The sequence below is a fragment of the Myotis myotis genome, unplaced genomic scaffold, assembly GCF_014108235.1.
Source record: "Myotis myotis isolate mMyoMyo1 unplaced genomic scaffold, mMyoMyo1.p scaffold_m19_p_2, whole genome shotgun sequence".
In the NCBI taxonomy this organism is placed as follows: domain Eukaryota; kingdom Metazoa; phylum Chordata; class Mammalia; order Chiroptera; family Vespertilionidae; genus Myotis; species Myotis myotis.
Window position 1 is genome coordinate 104,408,141 of NW_023416324.1, and position 23,765 is coordinate 104,431,905.

At 40.8% G+C, this 23,765-nt stretch overlaps 2 protein-coding genes across 2 annotated transcripts in view; one reads left to right on the forward strand and one right to left on the reverse strand.

Moving 5' to 3' along the window:
• The window catches only part of SLC9A9 (solute carrier family 9 member A9), a 504,811-nt gene that overhangs the window by 428,163 nt on the left and 52,883 nt on the right, over positions 1–23,765 (reverse strand). The gene's annotated exons all lie outside the window — the stretch shown is intronic.
• Positions 1,813–19,887, forward strand: LOC118677541 (60S acidic ribosomal protein P0-like). Its single transcript, XM_036352714.1, is given in 7 exon segments — positions 1,813–2,031; positions 3,922–3,939; positions 14,571–14,658; positions 17,990–18,058; positions 18,920–19,556; positions 19,558–19,652; positions 19,655–19,887. Coding segments are annotated over 7 exon segments (1,335 nt in total). The 3' UTR covers positions 19,864–19,887.

The window sequence follows — 23,765 nt, forward strand, 5'->3', positions numbered from 1 at the left end:
AGTGCCCAAGAACAGATGAATGGATTAGAAAACTGTGGTACATCTACACAATGGAATACTATGCTGCTGTAAAAAAGAAGGAATTCTCACCATTTGCAGCAGCATGGATGGAACTGGACAGCATTATGCTAAGTGAAATAAGCCAGTCAATGAAAGAAAAATACCACATGATCTCACTCATTTATGGATAATAAAGACCATTATAAACTGATGAACAAAAATAGAGACATAGGCAGAGCAGCATCAAACAGACTGTCAAACTACAGCAGGAAGGCTGGGGAGGGTTGGGTGGGGGGATAAGAGATCAACTAAAGGACTTGTGTGCATGCATATAAGCTTAACCAATGGACACAAGACACTTGGGGGTAGGAGAGGCTAGGGGAAGGTCAAGGGGTGAAAAAAAAAGGCGACATATGTAATCCCCTTTGTAATATTTTAAGCAATAAAACAAAATTTAAAAATAAAAATAAGTTAAATTTATGTTAGTAAACATAAAACTACAAAAGGTGATGCATCTGAAACTGCACCTTTAATTCTAGCCAACATCAACCTGGGACCAGGCAGCCCAAAAAACTATGGCATCTTTATGGGTTAAATAAAGATCTATTCCTTACAAAAATAAAATAAAAAAGTGAAGGTCTGCCCTAGCCAGTTTGCTAAATGGTTAGAGCATCGACTGCAGTGTCCAGGGTCTAATTCTGGTCAAGGGCTCGTATCTCTGTTGCAAGCTCAATTGCAGGCTGCAGGGGTGGAGGGCGGGAGGCAACTAATTGATGCATCTCTCTCACATTAATGTTTCTCTCTCTCTCGCTCTCGCTCTCACTTTCTCTCCCTTCCTCCCTCCCTCCCTCCCTCCCTCCATCTAAAAATCAATGGAAAAATATTCTTGGATGAGGATTAACAAAAAAACAAAGTAAAGTTCTGACACTTGCTACAACATAGAAAACCTTGAAAAAATGTAAGTGAAATAAGCCTGACACCAAAGAATAAGCATTGTATGATTCCACTTACATGAAATATCTACAATAGGCAAGTTAATAGAGACAGAAAGTAGGTTAGACATTAAGGGGACTTGGAACAGTTATTGCTTAATGGTTACAAAGTTTCTATTTGGTATGTTGAAAACATTTTCAAAGTATACGATGACAATGGTTGCACAACACTGGCAATGCAAATAATACCACTGAACTGTACACTTTAAAATGTTTAAATGGCAAATTTTATGTTACGTATATTTTACTATAATATAAAAGGAAATGAAGAAACACCGTCCCTACTACCTATAATTCATGTGTCTCCTACTCACAATAAGCACAAAGGGGATTTTGGAAGGGATCTTGGGAGAGGAGAGGGCAGGCTAATGGTGACCAGGCTGTAGGAAGCCTTCTTAAAGAGTTTACAATTCAGATGAAGAAAGGAAAGAGGACATATGGTCTCCTTTTGGTCCTCCATTTGTAAAGCCCAGGATCCACAGCTGCAGATCCACAGTGATTTACAGACATGCTGACCACTGGAGAGATTATTGCAAATAGGCACTCTGGGAGGAGGACCAATTGGAGCCAAAGGAGTAAGCAATTGTCTGGTGGAAACAGAGAGGAGAATCCATCTACTCAAAACTTTCAATTGTTCATGTTTCTTTACAATTTTATTGCTTTCCCTATTTTCATTCGCTCAACACTTAGCTAGCTACCTCTGAGCACTAGTTAAAATCTTAGCTAATTTAATAGAAAAGCATACAGAACCATGATGGTAGCTGTCACTACTGCAGAACAATGACATACTGAGAGCCAGAGGCCCCAGCCCTCATGTGACATGCCCAAAAGTAGCCTCACTTCTCCAAGGGATGCACCAGAGCAGGGAGCTGTCCAGCCAAATACCCTCTTGCCTTTGCTGCAGCCTCTGCTCCTGGGCAGTGGACCAGGAGAGCAGAGGGACAAAGGCTGTGCCATATCTGTGGACAGCCTCCAACAGGCTGAGTCCTGGGAAGCTAATGTAGCATATGCTACAGGTGCCATCAAAATGAGCGTTCTGGTATCCTTTTCTCCTGTTATTTCTTCTCATCGAAGGATTTCAGTCTCTAAGACACCTGAATCTATTTTAGTGGGTTGTGATTATTTATTTATAAATTTATGATGTAATATTTAACATGTTCAAAAACACATAAAGAGTAAGTTAACACACAGCTAGTATAAACACATACCCACCCAGCTCAGAAATAACATATTCTCAAAAACCACATCTTTGATCTATTTATTTTACCAGATAGAAAAACTCCTTAACCCCTCTCAGCAATAAACCAATGTCCAATAAACATAAATACTAGAAAATTATTCTACATCCATTCATTAATTCATGTATGCTTTTATCCAACCAATGGATCAAGAGTTTAGTGTGCACAAGCATCGTGTGGACAGTGGACCTAACCACCACACCCCATTCAGAAATGTGGTCAAGGTCACAGAGGTGAGAGTTGGGAGGTAAGCTAAAGTCAGGTAACATAATGCTCTTTCCTCTCCTCTCCCCTCTAGATGGCTAAAAATGAAATCCCAACTTACTGTTGCTAAGTCATAATAAATATTATCAGATTATAAATACTGTTTTCACATCTATTTTGATCAAAATACATCAATTCAATTCAGTTACAACCCAATCGGATCTACTTAACAAATGACAATAAGTGGCACACTCAAAATCACACACTTGCTTTGGGTAGAAGGAAGGGTCTATTCACTAGGATGTAGAATGCAATCCCTGACAAAATCAACATTAATACATGTGAGAGCCACAATTCTTGTCCCGTTCATAAAAATAAATGAAAGTAAACTATTTTCTCCCCATTCCCCAAAGAAAAAGGAATCACTGGAATGACTTTTGAGAACCAACTACCTAAAATCTTAAAAATGAGTAAAGCTTATGCCTCAAATTAAAGCATTCCTGCCCTTGGGGAAACTCGGAATTACTCAGGTGATATTTTGTTCAGCCCCTGGAATCCTAGATTTAAAATTATAAATATTTGTAAAATTGTATTTGCATTAATTATATTAACACTCCACTGAGCCTGGGAAATTAAAGTTAGAAATTAAGACTTCCCTCACTGTGTATCTAATAAAGTCCAAGGCAAGCAGTCTTATAAAACAATACTTGGCACAGTGTCTGGCATATATACGAGCTAAGAACTGCCAACTGAATGGATGAAGCAATGAAGCTGAGGAAAGCTGAAGGGAAAGAGGGATTCTGTAAAAGCATTCTAACCATAGGCTTCCATTTTGTCAGATTTCATGGTCACCAAATAAGGCTTTGAATAACTAATTGATTTATCAGGTATAATAATTCAAGGAAGGAATAAACTGAGTGGATGCCTCACAGATACTGCCAACAGTACAGTGTTAGTGTGTAGGATTATGGGTTCTAGAGTAAGAGAATGAGTTCAAATCCTTCTCTTCCGTTAGCTACTTGTGTAACATCCAGCAAGTTACTTAGTTTCTCTAAGCCTTAGTTTCTTCAACAGTGGTTTTAATGTGCCACTTTTAGATTCTACTCTCAAATTACCTGATCTTTCCCAAGTGTTTTTCTTTTTTTGAAAATCATAACCCTGAAATCTCAGACTTTTGTGGTTCATGCAAACAACTTCCCTTGTGACATTTTTAATAGTCAAGGCTCTTCCAGGAATCCATACCTTTACATATATGTTGTGTTCTTTTTCTGGAACCTTAGATTTGGCATGTTGAGTTACTAACAATTCTTTAAAATCTATGCATCCCATCTCTGGGAAGATTCCTCTGTCCCTAACCCAACCCCCAAACTCCTCCTAACACCAAATTTAGTTTCTCCCTGTCTCAAATTATTTCTTGTACCTGTATTATAATAATCCGTCACATACTACCTTATATCTATTTGTTTATGTGTCTGTTTCTCTCCTAGCCTAGAAGTTCCCGAAAGGTAAGAACAATATTTTCTTTGCCATTATACACTACATTATTTCAAGTGTTCATTTATTCACTGAACAGATGTTTGCTGAGCATATACTACATGCCTGGCACAATTCTCAGCATTTTGATTCCAAGGTAAACTAGGTAAAATCCTGAACTCTTAGAACTTATATTCCAGTGTAGGTAGATGTCCAATAAAAGTTGAACAGACACAGAACATGCTCAAAATAGTTCTGTGAAAGTAAGCACTTACTCCCTCTTTCAATTTTTATCTAAATTTCTGAGGTACTTTTTAACCAATAGTGAGAAGGTTGAAGAATGAGCACTCTCTCTTCTATTTGTTCTTACTTCTCATGATATTCAAAATATATGACTACGGTAGGTGACACCTGTAAAAGACAAACACACTACAGTTCTGTGCTCTGCACACTGAGGATGGATAGTGAATCAGCTCACTAATCCATTCCTGAGCCAAGGGCTAATATGATAATGGGCCAATACTTCTGAGCCAGGCTGCTAATCCCATCTGCTTTGTAAAGTAGTAATCAGCTCTGAGGTAGGGGGTAGGGAACATTAAGAATGTGATTACTCACTCTCTAAATAAATTATTTTTCATTTATTATGACCATCATAATCAGTGTATTTGAAATAATTGTTTTAATACACAAAGTAGAGCAAAACTCAAATAGTCATTTTAATAACATTCTTTGATTAAAATATCAAGTTACAGTATTTCATATTACTAAAGATTTGTGGCAATAATAATGCAGTAGATTTCATGCAACATTAAAAATGTCAAGGCAGTATGTAGCATTTTAAGATTTGTTCTGAAACTATGATGTTTTCTAGGTCTTTTACATCATTTCATCATGAAAACAACATTTTCTGTCCCAGTATTTGAATTGGTCTTTTAACTCAAATTGTGTCCCTTGGTTCACTGAAAAATTAGCTCTTTTAATAGTTGTATTATTCATTATGTTCCAGGTGTATTTAATGTTCTCCCTGTTAGTCATTTGACTTTTCCAATTTTTACCAGGATGCTCTCATAGGAATTGGAAGCATTTTTATTTTATTTTTGGAAGACAGCAGGTAGAATAATTAAGTTTGAGTCACAGAAATAAAAACTTGATTCAGAATTTACTCAATACCTAAAATAAGAACGCTATCAAAGAGAGTTTAAAACTCTCAGGAATTGTAAAGCTGGGAGGTCAGCGCTGATGACACCTATCAACCTAGAATTTCGAACACATACAGGATAAACATCTATGTATTTGGTTTGTGTAGAAAACGTATTTTGCTTATGAGTTAATATTGCAATTTCTTCTAATATGCTTTCCTACATTGATATTTTATATGTACCTATAGAAAACACAATTTTCTAACATTTATGTTGGCATTTAGTTTATTTTCTTCTAAATATATAATAAAATTTTACTGTAGAAAATCTGAAAGTGTGGGGAAAGTATAGAGCAAAACAGATTATTGTTGGTCTCCTGCACATTCTAGGAATCACCACCACCATCATCATCCTAATCATGAATACTTACACTATCTAAACACTGTACATGCATTTCTCATTTAGTTCTCACTAAACCCTATGAGATAATATGCTGGGTTTTTTAAATAATTCTTTTTTAAAAAAATATATTTTATTGATTTTTTACAGAGAGGAAGGGAGAGAGATAGAGAGTTAGAAACATCGATGAGAGAGAAACATCGATCAGCCGCCTCCTGCGCACCTCCTACTGGGGATGTGCCCGCAACCCAGGTACATGCCCTTGACCGGAATTGAACCCGGGACCTTTCAGTCCGCAGGCCGACGCTCTATCCACTAAGCCAAACCGGTTTCGGCTAAATAATTCTTAAATGATTAGCACTAACTCCCATGCTTTGTTGTGCTTTTCCCTTTGTCATAGGTGTTGGAAGACCAAGAACTGCATGTCCTTACTCCGTTACTACCTGGGTTCTCATGCAACTACCTTTTGCCTTCTAGTGTCATGCTCTAGCGCTAGAGTAATTAGATTTGGGAGGCAGGAGGGAGTCAGAGCCCATTCTGTTTCTGCTGCAGAGGCAGACATGTGGGCTGCAGTAGAAATTACTCTTTCAGTGGCCTGTGAAACCCAGTTTCCTAAGCTGGGATAGCAGGAAAGTTTCCCACAGCCCCTCCCCACTGAGTGGGATCTGAAATTCCCCTACTCTCAGGGGCAAAGTTGTAAAATCTAGTGGCTACCCTCTTGGCTTAGCTCCCCAGCATTCCCAACAGTTTTGTAATCTTCCAAATATTATTACATGCTTTCAGCTTGAAATACCTAGAGTGGATCTGTTTTCTCAACTGAACTGTTAGTGTTATTATTAGCTAAATAATAATATGACTCTTGGGGTATTTTACAGCACCAATAATTCTCCAATTTTCCAGACACCAACTTGGTGTTCAAAAATTCAATTAAATTTTGACACTATCTTCCTGGAGTTAGCATCACACCCCACACATTACAGGGCTCACTCCCTCAAACCGGTCCCTATTTAGAGTCCAGTCTCAAGTCCAGGGCCACTTGCAGTTCTGACTTACCAGCTATAATCAGTGTCCCACAATCCACTCTCAGTTCAGTAATTTGCTAGAATGGCTCCCAGAATGCAGGAAAACTCTTTACTTACTGGTACCCGTTTAGTACAAATGATACCATTTAGAAACAGCCAAACGGAACAGATATATAGGGAGAGGGTGAGGAGCCATAGAGTTTCCAAGCCCTCTCTAGATACACTACCTTTCCAGTACCTTGATATGTTCACCGGCCTGGAAGTTCTTTGAAACCCATTGTTTAGAGATTTTTGGAAGCTCTATTACATAGGTATGATTAATTCAACCATTAGCCACTGGAAACTAAACTTAATCTCCAGCCCCTCTCCCCGTCCTCAAGGTTGAGAGTAGAGCTGAAAGTTCCCAAGCTTCTAATCCTGTCTGGCTCTTTCTGGCAACCAGCCCCCACCCTGAAGCTATCTAGAGGACCACCAGAGTCACCTCTTAAGCGTAAACTCAGGCATAGTTGAAAGGAGCTTGTTATGAATAATTGAAGACACTCCTATCACTCTGAAAGTTCTAAGAGTTTTAGGAGTTCTGCGCCAGAAACCCAGGACAAAAACCAATTACAGTCATGTGCCCCTTAGTGACAGGGATAGATTCTAAGAAATTGTTTGGTGATTTCATCCTCATGTGGAAATCATACAGTGCACATTACACAAACCTGGATGGTCTAGCTACTATTACTCCTAGGCTGCACAGCATGTTACTGTACAGAAAACTGTAGGCAATTGTAACACAATAGCAAGTATTTGTGTATCTAAACATACCTAAACATAAAAAGTACAGTAAAAATACAGTATAAAAGGTAAAATATGGTGCTCCTGTACAGGGCACTTAACAAGAATGGAGCTTGCAGTACTGGAAGTTGCTCTGGGGAGTCAGCAAGTGGTGAGCGAGTGTGAAGGGCAGGACATTACTATTCATGACTGTAGACTCATAAACACTGTGCACTTGGGCTACACTACATTTACAAAACACAAGATTAAATCAAGCACAGGAGAAAATTATGCAACAAGAGAGGAGGTCAACATGAGATGCATGAGGCTGCTGCCAGTGTAACACAGCGTGTTGTTTCACATCAAACTTTTTTCTATAAGAGAAAAATACCCTCTAAAATAACAAAATAAACATATAGTATACTAGGTACATAAACCAGTAATGTAGTCTTTTACTATCATCATCATCATTATGTAGTGCACATAATTGTATGTCTATGCTTTTATCCAACTGGCAGCTGCAGGTGTGTTTATAGCAGCATCACCACACATGTGAGTGATGTGCTGCACTCTGACTTTACAATGGCTACATCACTAGGTGATAGAGATTTTCCAGCTCCATTTTACCCTTATGGTACAATTATTTCATAAATGTGGCCTGTGCTGACAAGAGCATTATGTGACATATGGCTATATATCTATTTCCCATTGTACCACAACTCCCATTTCACAATGGAGAACAAAAAGATATTAATAAACTCAATTAAGGTCACATGGCTAGAAAGTGTTAGAGCTGAGGTTTCCATGCATTGGGTCTGTACCCAGAGGCAGCACATTTAATCCCTATGATAAATGGTATATCACTTTAGCAAAATTTATGCCAGTCTAATTATTTTATTTATTTGTTTATTTATTTTATTGTTTAAAGTATTACAAATAGTAGAACATATGTCTCCTTTTCCCCATATTGACCTCCCCCTGGCCTCCCCCATCCACCCAGCACATACCCTCACCCCCTAGTGTCTGTGTCCATTGGTTATGCTTATATGCATGCATACAAGTCATTTAGTTGATCTCTTACCCCTCTTCAGCCCTCCCCTGCCTTCCCACTGAGGTTTGAAATTCTGTTCAATGTTCTTTGTCTCTATTTTTGTTCATCAGTTTATGATGTTCATTATATTCCACAAATGAGTGAGATCATGTGATATTTACCTTTCTCTGACTGGCTTATTTTGCTTAGCATAATGCTCTCCAGTTCCATCCATGCTGTTGCAAATGGTAAGCATTCCTTCTTTTTTACAGCAGCATAGTATTCCATTGTGTAGATTTACCAGAGTTTTCTAATCCACTCATCTGCTGATGGGCACTCAGGCTGTTTCCAAATCTTAGCTATTGTAAATTGTGCTGCTATGAATATAGCTGTGCATATATTCTTTCTGATTGGTGTTTCTGATTTCTTGGGATATATTCCTAGAAGTGGGATTACTAGGTCAAGTAGAAGTTTCATTTTTAATTTTTTTGAGGAAACTCCATATTGTTTTCCACAGTGGCTGCACCAGTCTGCATTCCCACCAGCAGTCAAGAGGGTTCCCTTTTCTCCACATCCTCTCCACCAGTCTAATTTTTATGTATTTGACCCATACCATTTATAAAACATTGCCATTTGCTATTTTTATATAAAATCATAGGATTTTGTCATTTATACATACACTAGAGGCCCAGTGCATGAATTCATGCATGGGTGGGGTCCCTAGGCCTGGCGTGTGATCAGGCCAATTGGGGCCATCTCGCCCAGTCCTGACCGGGGCTGGGCCAATCTCGGCTGGGCCAATTGGGGCCTGCTGCCCAGGGGGAGGGACGAGGGGAGGGACTGTAAGAGGTTGGCCAGCCGCAGAAGGTTGGCTGTGGGAGCACACTGACCACCAGGGGGCAGCTCCTGCATTGAGTGTCTGCCCCCTGGTAGTCAGTGAGCATCATAGCAAGTGGTCAAGGGAGCATTCTGGTTATTCCGTTTGTTCAGCTCATTCAGTCATAATGGTCACTTAGGCTTTTATATACATAGATACATGTAATATATGTTATATTATTATTACTTGTAATCAGATATTGTTTTGAACTGTCATAGGTTAGGGTTCTGAACCTGAAGTAGGATTCCAAATTGGCTGTGGATTAAAAGTAGATGTGGTGTGATGTAGATGGGAGTGTATTGATGGCACAGGAGCCAGCTGAAAGAGTTCCCAATGGCCAAAGGTGAAATAATTTGAGAAAAAATATTAAGTAGTATTGGGTTATAAATCAAAGTATAAAATAAATAGCCATGCGCCCATACTGAAATAAACAACTGAATAAATTAGATGGGGGAGAAGAGACAAATCTCTTCTTGTAGAAGAAATTCAAAAAAGTACTGAAGATACTCCATCAAAAGGAAGGGGAACAAAACTGTCCACCACGTGGGCTGCACAGTGACCACCTTCCAAAGAGTGCAGTGTGGAAGGGGCTGGGAGAGTGACTTCATGGTGGAGAAGCTGGACTTGCAAACACTGACTAAGGCAGCTGACCGAGGTCAACACCAAGTCATAAATCATGTGGGTAGTTTGTATCCCTGATATAGTGTGGTGAAAATGGCACTTCACCTCTGTGATCTCTCTCACCCCCCAAACCAATAATCCACTTTTAGTCAGACAAATTCCAGTAGAGAGATATTTTATAATATATCTAAGCAGTTCTCAACATTGTCCATCATCAAAAGCAAGGGTGTCCGAGAAACTATCACAGTCAAGAGGAACTAGGAGACAGGACAACTAACTGTAATGTGGCCTCCTGGGTGGGATCCTGAGACAGAAAAATGACACTAGGTGAAAACTAAGGACATCTGAATAAAGTATGGCCTTTAGGTAATAATGTTTCAATATTGGTTCATTAGTTGTAACAAATGTACCAAAATGATATAATATGTTAATTATAAGGGAAATTGCGTGTGTAGGGTGGGGCAGATGTAATGGGAACCAGCTGTACTGCTTGTTCAATTTTTCTGTAAATATATAACTTCCCTAAAATATAGCCCAGTACTTACAAAATTAAAAAATATATATATATATATTGCACCTCTTTGCAAGCCTTCTACCTGTTCCCAACAAGTGTTCTTCAGCTCATTCCAGTAGGGCTGCTGGACGGGCTGTGCTAATTTATGCCAGTTTAGAAGGGTGATTTGGGCTGAAACTCAACTCCCACTCTTCTTATACAGCCCATGGCCCAGGGAACAGGCTGCACCACTGAGTGGGGGCTACATTGGGTAATTTGCTTAAAGATATTGCATGTGCTTATAATTTGCAAAGGCATTGGTGCGTAATAGTTGGTGTATGTCAGTTTCCCATGGCATTCCTAATTATTTCAAGAATAAAAGCCTGAGTGTGGAGAGAAGGCTATTTTTTTTCTGCTTCATACTTCTTTAAATATGAATGCAAGTGAGAAGTTCGGCTTGACTATCTTCTGACACTTTTAAGCCTCTAAAGGCAGAAATTTTGACCAGATGACTTTCAGGCTTTATGATTCTGTGGATGCAGGTAGTGAGTAGCTAATAGGATTAATTGTAATAATAGTAGCTATCAGCAATTAAATACTGAACCCTGTCCCGGGCACCAGAATAGAAGATTCAAAGTAATTTTTGGAAAGTCCAGAATTTTTAGTGCCCCCAGGTAAATGCCAATTCTCAAGTTTGTGTTAGCAGTGGTCGGCAAACTGCGGCTCGCGAGCCACATGCGGCTCTTTGGCCCCTTGAGTGTGGCTCTTCCTAAGCCTTAGGAGTACTCTAATTAAGTTAATAACAATGTACCTACCTATATACTGTTGATATTTGGCTCTGTTGACTAATGAGTTTGCCGACCACTGTGCATAACAATATCCTAGTTTGTCTTTGCTTGCTGTGTCCTCAGACATCCACTCAGCTGGTAGAGACCTGCTGATGCCACTGTCCTCTTTATAAACTCTGGAAAAACTGCATCCTTCATGGTGCCCCTTGACTGAGGAGACAGACTCTCACAGTCTCTGCACATGGCTCCCTGATCAGGTACCCAGGCTGTGTTAATCAGAGATGACGGTTACCTGTACACACTGTTTCCCCCACAGGTGTCTCTAAGATCCCCTTTGGAGTTGAGCCACAGTGACAGAAATCTTGACTCTCACCCAGAACTCCATCACTGCCCACTCACCAGCTTCTCAGACCCCACACCTGTGCCTCTCACTATTAAAACAAAGCCCCGATCCTTCCTCCCTATCTGATTTATTTATTTATTTATTTATTTATTTATTTATTTATTTATTTATTTATTTATAATTAAATTGAATGGGGTGACACTGATCAACATGAACACATAGGTTTCAGATGTGGGTTTCTATGTTACAAGATCTGTATATTGCACAGTGTGTCCAAAACCCAAAATGAAATCTCCTGTTGCCTTATATTAAGGCCCCCTTTCTCCCCCACCACTTTCCTATGGCAACCACCACACTGCTGTTTGTATGCACGAGTTTCATACCTCATATATGATAAAATCATATGGTTCTTAGCTTTTTCTGACTGACTTATTTCACTTAGCATAATGTTCTCAAGGTCCAGCCATGTTGTTGCAAATTACGATATATCATCCTTTCTTATGGCTGAGTAGTACTCCATTGTGTATATATACCACATCTTCTTTATCCAGTCCTCTACTGCAGGACACTTTGGCTGTTTCCATGTCTTGGCCACTGTGAATAATGCTTCAGTGAACAACCCCCCTATTTGATTTAGATAATAGAATTCACCATTTTATGCTCTAATGGTTTTAACAGACTTCAAAATCTCCACTGGTCTAGTAGCAGTTTTAGTCAAAATGATTAAGTGAAAAACAGTTTAAAATGTTTCCTGAATTAAGCAAATGAATAATGATTAAGCCTGATTAAGTGGAGAATCAGAGAAAAGGGGTGTGAGCCAGGAGTAGTTTTTAGATCAGGTATTTACTGTGCCAGAGTGGAGAGGAATAGGAAAGGTTAGATCAGTGGTTCTCAACCTTCCTAATGCTGCAACCCTTTAATACAGTTCCTCATGTTATGGTGACCCCAAACCATAAAATTATTTTTGTTGCTACTTCATAACTGTAATTTTGCTACTCTTATGAATCGTAATGTAAATATCTGATATGCAGGATGTATTTTCATTGTTACAAATTGAACATAATTAAAGCATAGTGATTAATCACAAAAACAATATGTAATTATATATGTGTTTTCCGGTGGTCACAGGAGACCCCCAAAGGGGTTGCGATCCACAGGTTGAGAACCGCTGGCTTAGATGGTCCTTATATGAGGTAGATCACCTGGGAACACCTTGGTTAGATGTGGTAGATAGTTAGGCATTTGTTTTTAAATTAGTCCAAGTCTCTTGGCAATTAAGGACCATTTGTTCAACTTAAGCATCCTTGTTTACTGCTTCAAATTGAATGACAGAAGCTTTTTAAAGAGAGTTTGACCTTTACACAAAGGAGCTTGTTCAATTTAACCTCCACTTTATATAACTGGCATATAAAATACACTAGTTTGATGCTCAAGCAAAGGTTCAAAGGAGAGATGAAGCTTCTAGACAAAATACTGCATAGAAATTGATAAATGCAAAATACTAACCAGTGAGCATATTTAAGCAAGCAATACATGTCTTTGTAGTAAGCTTTTCTGGTTGCAAAGTATTAAAGATATTTTTAGTGTTGAAGTACAGATAAGAAGACTCTAGGAAAAATGAGAGATTTTCAAATGACCAATTACAATTATCACAGTTTTATCTCTTGGACTGCTCTCATTTTAAAGCAACACTATTTTTCTAAGTTCATTTTTATTCCTATATTATAATTCTAACTATGAACTAACCAAGGAATCTGGAGAGACCCTGAAGTCCCTTCCTGCTTCGCTGTTGTGAGCTTTGGCCTGCTCTTAATGTCTCCGGTAAAAATGTCACCAATCCTGGAACACTAGGGCTGCTGTTCATTTTTCATACCATGCCAGGTGCTAACATTTATATCTATTGTGGGACAAGCAATGGGGAGAAATTGTTGAATAAGACGAACAAGTTTCCTGCCTCCAGGAAATTGCATTTCAATTGTAAAGGAAGAAAATAAACACAGGTGATCACTTTGGAAATTGATATTTGTTATTAAAAACACAAACCATTAAAATGGGGTCAGAATTTTTCCTTTACAAGAGGTCCATCTGAGCAGAGACTGGATGAGAAGAAGGAGCTAAGGTAGAACAAGAGAAACACAAGAGCAAAGGCCCAGAGGCAGGAATGGATGTGGAGGTTCCAGGAAGGGGAAAAAAAGGCCAGTGTGACTGGAGAAACGCAAATATAAGCAACAATCAAAAAATATGCAGGGGTAAATCATATCACCTATAGGCCAGAGCAAATAAGTGGAATATGATTCCCAATATGATAGGAAACAATAGAAGATTTTCAGCAGAGAAGACATAATTTCCTGCATGGAGAATAAATTCAGGGCCATGGAAATGGCAGCAGATGATGCTAGTTAGAACTTGGGGTGGGTAGGGAGGAGCGAGCAGTGGTCCATTCTTTACATGACTGAGTGCTCCTTGAGTGTCAGGTATTTTCCTAGGTTCTCTTTTTCCTCCTTTTGGACCCTTATCTCCAGCACTTCAGGCATACATCTTTCACAGGACTTAACACATTGTGTTTTTCATTCTCTCAATTGTTTGTTTCTGTGACCCTCACATGCCAAATTGTGAGCTCTTGGACAACATTTACGAAATATAATTTATCTTTCCACCTTTAAAGCCCAGTGCCATCAGTCTTCAATAAATGTATTTTAGTTTAATTGAAATGTTGAACTAAATTCAAGACACCTATGTCAAATTCTCAGGAAAAATTGTCATTGGGCCCTACTTGTTTGTGTACACTCACCTTTTTAAAAAAATGTTCAAAGAATTTCTTTAGAACATGGTGTGGTTTGCCAGCTCCCCATCCCAAATAAAAATAACAAAATTAGAAAATAGTTAGCTAGAAATCCTTTCTTTCTTAGTCACCTGCTATCTGTTTTTCTCCCTAAAAATAGAAAAAGATGACCAAACAGAAAGCTTTTGTCATCACTGATGGTCTTCACAGCATACGGGATGAAAATAATTGTCTCCGTATTAACCATGCTGCAAGTCTGCTTTTCCTTCAAAAGTGTTATTTTTTGGATCCTTTTTTGACTAAATATTATAACTTGGATTATCAGACAATAAAAATGCTGTAGTAGGCTGAACAAGGACCCACAAAGTATCAGGTCCTAATCTCTATAACCTGTAAATGTTATCTGATAGGGAAGCAGGGGCTTTGCAGATGTGATTAAATTAAAAGTCTTGAGGCGGGAGATTATCCCGGGTTTTTCAATCAATTGCGTAGATCCTTGTAAGACAGAGGGAGAGGGAGATCTGAACACACAGAGTGGAGATGCTGGCCTTGAACTCTGGAGTGATGGGCCCACAGACAAGAGGTGCTAGCAGCCACCAGAAACTGAAGGAAGCCAAGAACTGATTCCCCTCTGAACCACCGGAGGAAGAGCAGTCTGCTGAGACCTTGACTTTGGCCCCGTGATACTGATTTCAGATTGGGCCTCCAGAATCGTGAGACAAGACATTTCTGCTGTTTTATGGTTCCAAATCTATGGTGATTTGTAACAGCAGCTTCGGAAACTAATATAGCAATGCTGTGTTTTGAGTTGCTTTTTCTAAGAATTTTCCTTAGGGCTCTGGTCTGCTTTCTGTCCTCTGTAGCTTCCCACTTCACCTCTCACTGCCCTGGACAAATAGCACCACCCTAAGACCTGAGGAAAAGTCTGCCTGTCCAGGGCCTGTGCTGTAGACACCCAACCATTCACCTATCCAGTGAGGTCCCCTCCTCACAGGGTGGAGTGTGTATAGGGCCAAGAAGGTGTGGCCACCCCAAACCTACAACCCTCTTATCCAGGCCACAACCCAATATGTGAGACTTTGGTATGCTCTGCCCTTAATGAATGGTCTGAACCTGCTCCTGAGACTGGTGGGCCTTTCCCCAAGTCTGAGATAGAGCCAGAGTGGTCGGCAGCTGAGGGTCAGAGACTCACAATCCCACTGAACTTAGAGTCTCAAGAATTCCAAATTGGAGCTGTCATAATACAGTCATAATGCAGGTACATCTGTCAAGATGGAAGTCTGAACATATGTATTTAGCATTCTGCTAGCCTGACTTTCACCTTCAGTATTTAGACTCATGCTATGTGGGTGTCATTTGAGCTCTTGTCCTGGGCCCCACATGTTAAAGACCCACAGAAGGGTGGGGGTGCACTAAGGTGACCTCACAGACTTCCTCTGCCGTGCCCAAATGTCTGAATGCTGCTTGAAAGAGCATTCCATGTGCTTGTTCTCGCTGGAGTTCTCGTACAAGACACGTTGCTCAGACCCCCAGGGGAAAGGCTCCAATGACAAAGACTCAGAGCTTCCCAAACAGACTTGGCATCAAGCTATCTCCATGACGGGTGGCCTGTTCTTTAGGTTCAGGGACCTCAGCTGCTTGTCACCCGCCCTGCTGCTCAGTCTGTACTTTTGCCCTCCAGAGAGCACCCACTTCCACCAACAGCTCCAGGAACCTTTTTAACAAGACAATCAGCTAATCTTACAAAGATTCAATCTCTCCTTGACCAAATTTCAGTCAGGCTCCTGCCCTTTTGTAACTAGGCCCTGTCCTTGGGCCTTGTCCTCAAGACTAAAAAATCCTCCTAAGTTAGTTTATCCTGAATTCTCTGCCAGCAATATCTGATCACCCTGGCCTGCCTTCAGCAAGAATCCTATTGAGATAGTTTAGCCAGAATCTGTCCTCATCCCTCATATTTCCTCTAATCATTTTCATTCACTGAGCTCTGCCCTCTCCTTGGCTATAAATCTCCTCTTGTCCGTGTACTTGGAATTGAGTCCAGTTATGTACTGAGGTCTCTTTTCCCCATTGCAATACTTACTGCTTAAAATTGCTTATGACCACCCTGACTACTGTGCACTGTTTTTCTTTGACGCCAGTCCTCCTCAGAACATTGTCCCAGCACATCCCATCACACTGAGAGGGCCATAATCTCCACTCCAGCCCAACGGACCTGACTCCTCCCTGACCTCCCCACCTCCCTGCTTCCTCCTTGCCTACCTTTCTCCAGACACACCTTCCTTCCTTCTGTTCCTTGAAGGCTCCACATTAATTTCCATTTTAGGGTTCTGTGTCAGTCTGGAATGTTCTGCCTGCACATCTCTTCAGCACTGGACTCCTTCTTCCAAGTACCTCCCAGCTCAACTATCACTTCCTCATGTCCCATCCCAGGCTCCTGCCAAACACCTTTGTGTTTGCTTGTCTGTTTAGTTACTGTCTGTCAATTTCTTCTAGTTCAGTGAAGCCCATGACAGAAGGGACTTGCTGACTGGTGTGCTGCTGTCCTCCCAGTGCCCAGCATAGTGCTGGCTCTGTAACTATCTCCTGAACAAACACTTGTCATAGGGTTGCTCTGAGGGTTAAATGCCTACCTAGGTCACCCACCTTACATGAAGCCCTTAGCGATGGTCCTCCTCCTCCCTCCCTCCAACAGGATGTGCACTTCTGGTCCTCTGGCCACACTACCTCTCACTTTATCTAAGACCCAGAACTTTTCTTACATCATAAACAGAAGCTATTCCTCCCATGAAGCTCTCTGAAGCTTCATTAAGTTACACTTGCTGCTTTTGATTTTGCTTTCTTGATAACAAAGGAAGCCTTTCTCCTTGGAGTTCCTCTTCTTCCTTCAGGCCTAAGCACAAGTATTTCTAGAATTTCTCATGGAATGGTGATAGCTTGTATACTCTTCTGTCTTTCCCATGGACATGAGTCCTCTGAAAACAGCAGTCACATCTTATCATTTTTCTTGCCACAAGTGAGAAGCACATCCAATAAACCTAATGAATATGTGTGTTCAATACATCTTTTTAATATCTATAAAATCTAACAACTTATTTCTTCCTGAATGCCTTCATTTGTTCATTCACGTACAGTGTGTAATAGGTGCAGGGCCACATATGCCCATATGTTTTTATAAAAATTTCTTTATTTACTTGCTGGTCACCACCATCCTCCTTCCAAATGATATACACATGCATGCATGCATGCATACACATACTTTCTTCATAAAAAATATTTTAGAAGTCTTTAAGGGGTAATGTAAAGTATGAAAGATTTATTTCAACTATATAAAGTAGTTGAAAAAGGAGTAAAAGAACATATAAAAATAAGATGGTACTAACTGGAGACAGGAATAAAGCTAAAATTATAGGCAGAAATAATGTATCTATATAATAGAGTAATATGCTAATTAAACTGGGACTCCCTCAGGACCACTTAGCAGGTGGTGGGGTATGGGGGCGGGGCCACAGTGGGGGGGGGGCAGGAGCCTGTGGTGCCATCTTTGGAGTTGGGGAGCTAATGACAGACTGGCTCTGGTCCTCCTCCAACAGCCCTCTCCAGCAGGCATGGGTTTGCTGAGACCCAGGCTGGGCCTCCAGCCACAGATCCACAGCTTGGGAGACCGACTCTACCAGGCTGCCTGGAGGCCATGTGGTTGGGCCACAGGGTGCCCATTCAAGATGTGACACAGAGAGGAGGTGCGGGAGGAAATCCAGAGAATGGGATGTGGGGGTTCAAGACTCATTTCCTTTGCGCTTTGTCTTTCTTGGTCCTGGTCCTTTTCTTTCAGGCCTGGAGGGCAAGCACTGCAGGAAAGGAATGGATGAAGGCCGAATGCGGAAGAAAGGAGGTGACCCAGGTGAGGGTGGAGACCTAGCAGCTGTGAGAGGCCCGGCTGCAGGGCTGCCTGAGTGGTGGCTCCTAGGCAAGCGCCATGGCTTCCGTGAAGCTGCTGGCCAGGAGGCGGGCAGACCAAGGGATGCAGAGCGGCGCTGAAGGGGGGGGAGGGGGGGCGGCTGTACCAGAAAGGGCTCAGGCAGAGGCAGCGGGCCGGCTGGTGGGGATCTGCCTCGCCCGCGAAGAGCCAGGTTCTGCAGTGGCCCCAAGATGTGTGTGGGCCTGGTGGGGAACAAGGTGGAAGGACGCTGGGCTGACCGCAGCCCTGAGGTGGGGGTTGAGGGGCAGCGCCATCTCAGTGGAGGGTGCCACACTGCCAGGTACCCAAGTGCTGCAGTTAAGAGAAGCTCCCGCGGAAAACCCTCCCTCGCCACAGCACCCTGTGCACTTGACAGGCAGCGACTCCTGATCCCGCCTTGGCCCAAAAGTAAGCCTGCGCCCACCCTGCCCCATGGTGGCGGTGGCGCAAGCCTACGTGGTGAGTGTGAAGCCTACCACCTGTTTCCCAAAAGGGGGGGCAGTAAAGAATGGGGGTGGGGGCGGGGGAGAGGAAAGAATGTGGAGCTTCTGCGATGAAGAGGTGCTTGAGAATGAGGTTCGGAAGCTTGAGGTTTGTTTTGTTTGCCCTGCGGCTGCCCCTTAGGAAGGGCAGAGAGCACGGCTGTGACAGCTCCCTGTGCATTGAGTCAAGTTCTACAGCCAACTGGAATTGGCCTCAGTTTCCTGGTCTGTAAAGTGGATTAAGTGTGTCCCAGTGCCTTCGCTGACCTTTGAGGGCCAATTGAGATACTATATAAAGAAAATGAGGGCTTCCTCTCGCCAGGTGTCCTCGTGGGAGTGACATCCTCTTTAAACCCTGCATGGCAATCCCTGACCCACCGCGGTGATGCCAGGGATGATAGGGTGACCTGGAAGTCCAACTACTTCCTTAAGATCATCCAACTTCTGTATGCAGCAGATCCGCAGTCCCTCCGCGGGAAGGCTGTGGTGCTGATGGGCAAGAACACCATGATGCGCAAGGCCATCGGAGGACATCTGGGAAACAACCCAGCTCTGGAGAAACTGCTGCCGCATATCCGGGAGAATGTGGGCTTTGTGTTCACCAAGGAGGACCTCACTGAGATCAGGGACATGCTGCTGGCCAATAAGGTGCCAGCTGCTGCCCATGTTGGTGCCATTGCCCCATGTGAAGTCACTGTGCCAGCCCAGAACACTGGTCTGGGGCCAGAGAAGACCTCCTTCTTCCAGGCTTTAGGCATCACCACTAACATCTCCAGGGGCACCACTGAAATCCTGAGTGATGTACAGCTGATTAAGACTGGAGACAAAGTGGGAGCCAGTGCAGCCACACTGCTGAACATGCTGAACATCTCTCCCTTCTCCTTTGGGCTGATCATCCAGCAGGTATTTGACAATGGCGGCATCTACAAACCAGAAGTGCTTGACATCACAGAGGAAACTTCATTTCCACTTCCTAGAGGGTGTCTACAATGTTGCCAGTGTATGCCTTCAGATTGGTTACCCAACTGTTGCATCAGTAACCCATTCTATCATCAATGGTACAAGCAAGTTCTGGCTTTGTCTGTGGGGACTGATTACACCTTCCCACTTGCTGAAAAGGTCAAGGCTTTCTTGGCTGATCCATCTGCTTTTGTGGCCGCCACCACCACTGCTGCTCCTGCTGCTGCTGCAGCCCCAGCCAAGGTTGAAGCAAAGGAAGAGTTGGAGGAGTTGGACGAGGATATGGGATTTGGTCTCTTTGATTAATTACCAAAAAACAACCAGCTCAGCCAGCTCTATTTGAGAAACAAGGAAATAAAGGCTTACTTCTCTTGAAAGAAAGAAAGAAAGAAAGAAAGAAAGAAAGAAAGAAAGAAAGAAAGAAAGAAAGAAAGAAAGAAGAAAAAAAGAAAGGAAAAAGAAAGGAAAGAAGAGAAGAGAAGAGAAGAGAAGAGGAAAGAAAAGAAAAGAGAAGAGAAAGAAAGAAAGAAAAGAAAAGAAAAGAAAAGAAAAGAAAAGAAAAGGAAAGGAAAGGAAAGGAAAGGAAAGGAAAGGAAAGGAAAGGAAAGGAAAGGAAAGGAAAGAAGGGAAAAGAAAAGAAAAGAAAAGAAAAGAAAAGGAGGGAAGAAGTGAGAAAGAAAAGGAAGGGCGAGCAACACAAAAGGAAGATTGGAAGGAACCTGTAAACCTACTGTCACTTAAATAGGGAATATAGTCAATAGTGTTGTAATGATGGTATGATGCCAGGTAGGTACTGGAAATATCGGGGAACACTTTGTAAAGTATATGATTGTCTAACCACTGTTTTGTAACTAATAAAACCTGAAACTAATACAAAATAATATTGAATGTAAAGAAATGAAAATAGGAGTGAAATTTTTATAAATTTCAAAGTTTAAATAAAGGCTGTAAAGGAAGGAAGGGGCAGAATACAAATAGTGTTTTTCATTTTACCACTTTATTGTCTTTTCAGTACATGAAAAAGACAGTTATCTTTATATGGTGCTTTTATACTTTTCTAAGTCATTATCTCATTTGATGTTCAGGGCAACTTAAAGACAAGATAATTATTCTCTCCACTGTTCAAAGAAAGGAAATCTTAGTGTCTGTCCCCAATGATTCAGTTGTCAAGCCCTTATTGTAAAGCAGGGTTAGTGAAATTTTCTATACTAATAAATGCCTTGGGGCAATCAGGCCAGCAGGGGAGGGCAGTTGGGGGCTATCAGGCTGGGAGGGGAGCAGATGGGCATCAATCAGGCCAGCAGGGAAGCAGTTAGGGGGCAATCAGGCTGACAGGAAGAAGTGGTTAGGGGCAATCAGGCAGGTGAGCGGTTAGGAGCCAGCAGTCCTGGATTGTGAGAGGGATGTCTGACTGCCGATTCAGGGATCAGGCCTAAACAGGCAGCTGGACACCTGCCGAGGGGGTCCCAGATTGAAGAGGGTGCAGGCCGGGCTGAGGTACACCTCCCCCCATGCACAAATTTCATGCACTGGGCCACTAGTCCAAATATAATAAAGAAGTACATTATTGCATTATATAAGCAGGAAAATAATGAAAGTACCATTTTCTTCATAAAATAGTTAAATATGGCATATATATATTTCCTAACTGGACTTAATTTTTTAAGTCTTGATTTTTCCAGGCCTTTATTCACTTCATAAATGCAAATATAGACTGTTAAAAATTGTAAAGCACTTTGTTATATAGATACTGTGAACATGTGGTTTTATATTTGCTTGTTATTCTTAATTGATATCCATGAATGCTGCACATACCTCTTTGCCTTATTTGGGAGCCTTGCAATGTTGTGATGTTAAGAACAGATAGCTATAGTGTCATTCTTTATCTCACACAAGCACATGTTTATTTGTTTATATCCTTTTAGGAAAAAGTATCCTAAAAGTAGAAAATTAGCTGTAAAATCACATTTCAGAAAGTTGGGCATTTGTTGACTTTTTGATAATAGCCATTCTGATTGCTGTGAGGTGGTATCTCACTGTGGTTTTGATTTGTATTTCCCTGATGATTAGTGAAGTCAAGCATCTTTTCATATGTCTATTGGCCATCTGTATGTTTTCTTTGGAGAAATGTCTTTTATTTTTTAAATTATTTGATTGATTGATTGATTTTTAGAGACAGAGGTGGAGTAGGGGTAGAGGCAGAGAGAGAGAGAGAGAGAGAGAGAGAGAGAGAGAGAGAGAGAGAGAGAGAGAGAAACACTGATTTGTTGTTCCACCTATTTATACATTCTTGTATGTGCCCTGACAGGGGGTCAAATTTCCAATCTTTGCCTGGCCAGAGTGGATCAATGGTTGAGCATTGACCTATGGGCCAAGGGGTCATGGTTTGATTCCCAGTCAGGGCACATGGGTAGTGGGCTTGATCTCCAGTGTGGGGAATGCAGGAAGCAGACAATCAATGATTCTCTCTCATCATTGATATTTCTATCTCTCTTTCCCTCTCCCTTCCTCTCTGAAATCAACAAAAATATATTTTTAAAAATAAATAAATAAAAATAAAAAATTGCTATTTTTGGTATATCTGGACAACTCTCTAACCAACTGAGCTACCTGGCCAGTACAAAATGTCTTTTAATTTTCTCAGCCCATTTTTAAATCAGATTATTCATTTATTTGTTATTGAGTTGTATGAGTTTCTTATGTATTTTAGATAGCAACCCCTTATCAGATATATCATTTGAAAATATAGTCTCCCATTTAGTAGGTAGTCTTCTTGTTTTGTTGATGGTTTCCTTCACTTTGTAAAAGCTTTTTCGTTTGATGAAGTCCCATTTGTTTATATTGGCTTTTGTTTCCCTTGTTTGAGGGGATATATTTAAAAATATATTATTCAAATTGATGTGGAGAAAGGGAATTCTCATGCACTATTGGTGCAGCCACTAAGGAAAACAGCATGGAGATTCCTCAAAAAATTAAAAATAGAACTACCATAAAACCCAGCAATTCTACTTTTGGGTATTTACTTGAAGAAATTGAAAACACTAATTCAAAAAAATATATGTACCCCTAAGTTCATTGCAGCATTATTTATAACAGCCAAGATATGGAAGGAACTGAAGTGTCCATTGATAGATAAGTAGATAATGAAAATGTGGTGGCCCTAGCTGTTTTTGGCTCAGTGGATAGAGCATCAGCCTACAGACTCAAGGGTCCTAGTTTTTATTCTAGTCAAGGGCACATGCCCGGTTTGTGGGCTCGATTCCCAATAAGGGGCATGCAGGAGGCAGCCAATCAATGATTCTCTCTAATCATTGATGTTTCTATCTCTCTCTATTCCTCTCTGAAATTAATAAAAATATATTTTTTAAAAAGAAAAGTAAATGTGATTTATAATGGAATAGTACACAGCAATAAAAAGAATGAACCTTGCCATTTGCAACAACAGATCTAGAGGGAATTATGTTAAGTGAAATAAGTCATGCAGAGAAAAACAAATACTGTATGGTCTCACTTATATGTGGAATCTAAAAAACAAAACAAATGAACAAACAAAAACAGACATAGAAATAGAGACCAAAGGGATTATTGCCAGAAGGAAGGGGCTGGGGCAATGGATGAAAAAGGTGAGGGAAAATAGTCAATAATATCCAAGATAAGTTTTCATGGTGACATATTGTACACCTGAAACTATTATAACTAATATAATATTGTATACCAACTATATGTAACTAAAATAAAAAATAAATTTCCCATAAACAAAAGGAAAGAGTCACAATCCACAGCAAAATGCTACAGCATCAAAGAGCTAGGCAAAAAATTCCATGTCTGGAGACAGCTAGAATTTCTTCTCTACCACTCAGGAAAACATGCCCAGATGCCACAGATTAAGCATGATACATTATGGGACTAATGTTAAATGCTCTCTACTTCACTCAAAAGTAAAAAGTAACTCATTCATAGTGTTCAATACTTTATCAGTATCATTTGTTACATCTTAAAATGAGAGTTGAGGCATATGGCTAGTTGGGATCTTTAGTTGCTTTTCAGCCTTAAGTGGCTCAATAGTTGATTTGCCTCTTACTGTAATTCTCAGATAGCCAGAATTGCCCTTGAACATTCTGTAATTAGTCCATGAGGTACAACTATCCTGGTTTCAAAAGTATACTCCTGTACAGAAATCCTTGAGCGCACCATTAAAGTTTGATAAC